The 5,756-nt window shown below is 41.1% G+C and overlaps 1 protein-coding gene across 1 annotated transcript; it reads left to right on the forward strand.

Annotated features, from left to right (window-relative positions):
* The first annotated feature begins 4,142 nt into the window (after positions 1-4,142).
* Positions 4,143-5,640, forward strand: LOC116190144 (nucleolar complex-associated protein 3-like). The gene is made up of 5 exons (XM_031519804.1): positions 4,143-4,514; positions 4,614-4,789; positions 4,875-5,074; positions 5,252-5,460; positions 5,555-5,640. The coding sequence occupies exons 1-5, from the start codon at positions 4,363-4,365 to the stop codon at positions 5,619-5,621; spliced, it is 804 nt and encodes a 267-aa protein (XP_031375664.1). The 5' UTR covers positions 4,143-4,362; the 3' UTR covers positions 5,622-5,640.
* The last annotated feature ends 116 nt before the right edge of the window (positions 5,641-5,756 follow it).

Genomic DNA, 5,756 nt, shown 5'->3' on the forward strand with positions numbered 1-5,756 from the left:
GTAGCTGGGCTGGACGAGTCTTGACGCGGATCAGAAAGTGAGTTCGGATCGTGAGCCGGGACGCGAACCGAGCTGGAAATGATCAGGTCGCAATCATTAAGTGGACAACAAGACAAATTGCTTACTCTTGGGCCACACGCTAGACTGGAGGTTTTTGTGTTGCGCGTTGGGCTGGCATGTGGCCCATCAAAAGCGAAAATTTGATCAAGCTCCCCCTGCCCATCATGTGGTATGAATAATGGAGTGCCCAACTGATCCTAATCGAAATATTCTAGCCAAACTGTCCGTGCAAAAAGAAAGAAGTCTTCATAAAATTTCACGTCCCATGAAGTGAAAATTCTTCGTGATCGAAAACCATAAACTCGCCATACCATTTTGCAATAGGAATATCCAACAAAGGCATATTTTCGTGCTCCCTCTTGAAACTTGTCCTTCAGTTGAGGCTGAATTTGAGCATAACATAGAGATCCAAAGACCCTTAAATGTGAGTAGTCAGGCGATTTTCCAAACATTACCTCATAAGGACTCTTTCCCTCGAGTACCGGCAACGGGATAAGATTAATGAGGCATGCAATCGTTAATATACAGTCTCCCCAAAACATGATAGGAAGTGATCCTCCGATGAGCAAGGCTCGCACAACATATAATATATGTCAGTGCTTCTTCTCGACAGTCCATTTTGCTGAGGTGTGTCTACACAAGAAATTTGATGATGATGCCGTGTTGCGCAAAGAACTCCTGTATACCTAGAGACAAATTCCGATCCATTGTCGTTACGAATAATTTTCACAGTTCGATCAAACTGGTTATGGATAAGATTGAAGAAGTCGATTAAATGTTGACGAGCCTCTGATTTCTCGCATAATAGATAAACCCATAGGCCTCTACTAAATTCATCGACAATACTTAAAAAGTAATGATCCCCAGAACGTGATTAGATTCTATAAGGACCCCATATATCAACATGCACCAACTGAAATAAGAAACTTGCTTTAGTCATACTGTTTGGATAATGAGATCTAGTCTACTTGACCTTACAACAGGCCTCACAATCCTTATTGATAATTCCTCCTATGGATAATCCTCAAATTTAAATGCGATGAAACGGATGATTGAGTCTCTTGTGCCACACATCTTCTGTCACAATGACCACAACTTGATTAATACCGATTTCCAATGTCACACAACGCAGGTGATAAACCCTCTTTTAAGCTCACTAATGCCAATCATTCTCCTCAACACGCGATCCTGTATGAGACCTCAAGGTACGAGACCTCATGCTCTTTCACCTAAAACGTTGGAATATCCCTCTCATTACTAATCTTTTCGAGGAGGAGACAGTTTGTAATATCCTCCGCATCCACTTGCCCTACTCCGATGAAGAAGATAAGCTAATATGGACTCCCACATCATTGGCAGATCATACTATCAAATCCTTCTACATTCTCGATAAAAAACATAGGTTCAACCAGCATCGAGATGTCAAATGGAAGATAATTTGGTCCAAGAAAATCCATGAACGTCCCCTTGTTTGGAGAATTGCTAAAAGCCTCCCATGGTTCGCTTAAGGAGACAACTCATGTCCCCTTTGTCATTCCAACCTCGATGAATTTAAGCATATCTTTAAGGAGTGCATTTTCTTTCAAGTTGCATGGAGGGAATCACCATGGAAGTTGCTTGATAGTTGCTTTCCATTTTCTACACCGCAAGTTCTTGTTAATTTTATTCTTTGTCCATCTACTGTCTTTACGATGAATGGGATTAACCTTGATGATTTCACATTATATGGTTGCATTGTCTTATATACACTATGGAAACTGAGGAATGATTGTGTATATGCAGGCAAAACTTTTGATCTTGCAACTGCTCTTCACCAGATTTATGTTGTATATCACAAATCTAGGTTGTCAAAATCGGTCGAGGGTCATGGAATTGTAAATCGTAAAATCGAATCGTGAATCGTAAGATTTTACCTGTAGTTAACAAAATAGCATATTTGTATGTATATTATATATATACATAAAATCCCATGTTAGAAATAGTAGAAGTAAACATCAAATGATAAATCTTGTTGCTTCCTATTTCGTTCGTCAAAATCAGATGGTGCTTAGCCTTCATAAGAGAGCGTTCCCTCTATAATAACCTCCAATGAAAATTGATATAGTACCGTGGTCATGGAACTTGTAGGTGAAGTTGCTTTTCCTTCCTAATTCTTCTTGGTCTGTCCTTTCTTGGAATCATCTTTCTCTGCACCTAAAAAAGTCGAAAAAATTCTAGCCTAAATCATCTCAAACCAGACGGCAATCAGAATCGATCGAAACCCAATTCGAAATAGTTCCAGAAACTTTCCAGGTCCCTATCACTTACAACCAGGAGACAAGTTTCAAACTTTTTATAAAATAATAGAACCAATTAGCAATACTGTCACACAATGAGAGAGATGAGGAGGGAGAGAGAGGGGGCATACGACTTTGAGTTGAAACCAGAATCGTAGAATCGATCCGATTCTATAATTCTACGATTTGAATCACGATTCAGCCACGATTCTACCTTCCCGATTCATGTCATGGAATCAGAATCGCTAACCATCCCTGGAATTATATAATCGTAAGATTCTATGATTCGAATCTCGATTTTAATAATCATGTCACGAATATTCCAAGGCCAGGAAGGCTCCTAAGCCCCATAGAAATCCTGTCCCTGCCCCTTCCATGCCAGCCTTCTGACATCACAGGGATCTCATCAAGATCAACGTTGTCGCTGCATAGAGCTCTCACAAGACCTGTCTCACGGGACTTGCAGCTTAACCAGATGGATTCTCTCTTGGCACTCCATAGCTGAAGCTCCCTCCCTCTTCTATGCGGAAACATTGGATGCATTACAGGCGCTCTCCATTGTTGTCAATAGAGGTTGGGACAAGATATGGTTAGAATGTGATGTCTTGCTGCTTGTGGAGGCCATCTCCAATCCTCGTTCATTGCCTTAGGAAATTAGATCACTTATTTCGGATATTAGGTTACTCCTGGATAGCTTTTCTTGTCAGCATTGCTCTTGGATGTCTCGTTTGGATAACCATTGTGCTCATGACTTGGGCCATTTTGGCTTCATGTCAGATTTTGATTTCCTATGTGTGAATGACGGTTACCCTTGTATCCCATATATCATTTAGTAATTCAATAAAATTCTATTTAACTATAAAAAAAACAGTCTTGACTTATAAATGTTTTGTCAAATATAAAGTAGCCAGTTTGCATTTGGACACTTGATATGAGCAGAGCAGAAAAACCATAACTGTTCATTTACCGAGACACCTAGGCACACTGCATAAAATGACAATTGTACCACTGACAACCATATCACTGCCGGTTCAGGATCAATCCACACGATCGAAATTTGCTACGATTTGTCATTCCTAATTTATTTATTAGTAAAAATTAGTGTGAAGTGTGAACAGTGTTTCACAGGGCCATCTATCGTGATATCATCGACCTGTAAATTGTCTTTGGATTGAAATCATCTATAACCATACAAGGCTTGGAATTACTCAAATACTAAAATTCGACCTTGTTTACACTCTTTCTTGCCCTTTTGGTAAAAGTTGAATTTATGAGCGATAGTAAATTTTTTTTTCCATTTTTATATCTTGATATTATGGTCAAAGTGTGGTAATGAATGTGTATTATACACACTTTGACAAACACTTTGCTTGTTTGGTTTGCAAATATTATTTTAAAATTACAATTTTAACCTAATTTCACCACCAACAAAACAAAATAATTCATACAAAGTTAAAGAGTGGATCCCATTTATACCACTTTTTTCACAACAAAACAAAATAATTCATACAAAGTCAAAGAGTGTGCCCCATTTATACCACTTTTTTCAGAACAAAACAAAATAACTCATACAAAGTCAAAGGATGGGCTCCATTTATACATTTTTTTTCAAAATTAAAATTTAATTTTAAAATCTTACTTTGAAACCAAACGCAAACGCAGTAAACATTGAGAAAAAGTTTTTTTAAAAAAAGAAACCGAAATTGAACCGGCCCGGTTGGAATATTTTCGAAAGTCCCGGATCGGACCGGCACCTGGGCCGGCGCTCCATCCCTTCTCCTTCTTCTGTCTTTAAACCCTCGAGAAACCCTGAATAGACTCTGAAATCGGCTGTGGCTCGAAGACCTAGTTGACGCCCTCCAGCTTCTGCCAAATCCCGTGCTTCTCCTATCCAAGCCGCGGGCCTCCTCTCCCGACCATCCTTTCAATCGGTCGTTCCCCTCCACCGCTGCTATTGCTCTCCGCCGGCTAGCTGCCGCGGCTGCTGTTGCTGCTCCCCTGCTCCGCTCACCCGCTGCTTTCCGCCATGGTAAAGCAGAAGGTCATATTGCCGCCGGAGCTGCCTCCGGAAATCCCCGAGGAAGAAATCGTCCCCTCCGAGGAAGACGTGGAATTCTTCACGAAAAATCGCGGCTACACCCGCTTCGTCTACGGATTAGACACCCAGACCATTAGCGAGTATGTATTCACCTGCCCATTTGTAGCTTTCCGCATGGCAATGGCTCTGTCAATTAATTGCATTTGATATGATTTTGCTCGTCGAATTGTCGCACAAAGGCTCCTCACTCGGCCTGCTGGCGTAAAAGAAGATGACCTCGAAGCTTTGTATGAGAAGAAGCGGAAGAAGGAGGCTGCTATGCAGCAGAAGGAGAAGGGGAAGGCTGACGTGCAGGTTGACCCCGTGGATGCTCTTCCTGTCAAGACCTTAGATGGCAAACTCTATTATCGCACTCGTATGGCAACTCCTGTCACATGCCTATGGATTACTGTCTTTATAATGCGTGAAGAAACATCGTGACTTGTTTTCGGCGTTTGCAGTGCTGCAAGTGGCATCAGATGAAGCTGAGAATGCTGGAAATGAAGATGGAGGTAGTGAGGCAGGTAAAGGTTCCGTTGGGAAGCTGACCAAGGCCGAAAGGAGGGCTAAGCTAAAGAAACTTAAGAAAGAAGCAAAGAAACAGGGGAAGGAGAGTCCTCAACCACAAGCCGCTCAAGATACCCCCCAAGCGGTGGTGCTGGTATTTCCTTCCAGCTCAACTTGTCCTTATCAAACTAGAAATTGGAAGCCCGAAAATTCTTTACTGCATTCTGAATGTGTTATAATGAGGCCGATTACTTACAAGGAAGTTGTGTGCGGTGGGACTGAGTTGAACTGTCATTCAGCACTTTTTGTTTATTTATTTTTTTATTTTTAGGCTGAGGTGAAAGAAGAGCTTACGGCAGAAGAGGCATTCGAAAGTAAAAAACGTAAACTTGCAGAGCTTGGTGATGCGCTGCTTGCAGATCCTGAGTCCAACATTAAATCTCTCAAGGAGCTGTTACACTTCTGCAAGGACGCACATCATCGTATTGTTATACTTGGGTTGCTATCCTTGTCGGCTGTGTTCAAAGACATCATCCCTGGGTAGCCTGCTTTTCTTCTTTCCTAATTAACATTGGCAGGATTTTTTCGACATGGAAGTTAGTTCATAATTTTCTTTGCCTATTGGACATGACAGATACCGCATCAGGCTGCCTACTGAGAAGGAACTGGAGATGAAAGTATCTAAGGACGTTAAAAGATGAGGAATTATGAATCAAATTTCTGTCTACATACAAGGTCTTATTTTTAACCCCTGTTTTATGCCTTCTTATAGAATTAGATCTCGTTCTCATGAATTGGGAGTAAAATAATACTCTGAGAATCACTGCAAAAGTTCT

Source organism: Punica granatum, unplaced genomic scaffold (assembly GCF_007655135.1).
Source record: "Punica granatum isolate Tunisia-2019 unplaced genomic scaffold, ASM765513v2 Contig00327, whole genome shotgun sequence".
In the NCBI taxonomy this organism is placed as follows: Eukaryota; Viridiplantae; Streptophyta; class Magnoliopsida; order Myrtales; family Lythraceae; genus Punica; species Punica granatum.

Coding starts and splice junctions, on each gene's coding strand:
- LOC116190144 (XM_031519804.1), top strand. CDS start 4,363: ATGGTAAAGCAGAAGGTCATATTGCCGCCGGAGCTGCCTCCGGAAATC. Junction 4,515..4,613: donor GACACCCAGACCATTAGCGA/GTATGTATTCAC, acceptor TGTCGCACAAAG/GCTCCTCACTCGGCCTGCTG. Junction 5,461..5,554: donor TTCAAAGACATCATCCCTGG/GTAGCCTGCTTT, acceptor TGGACATGACAG/ATACCGCATCAGGCTGCCTA.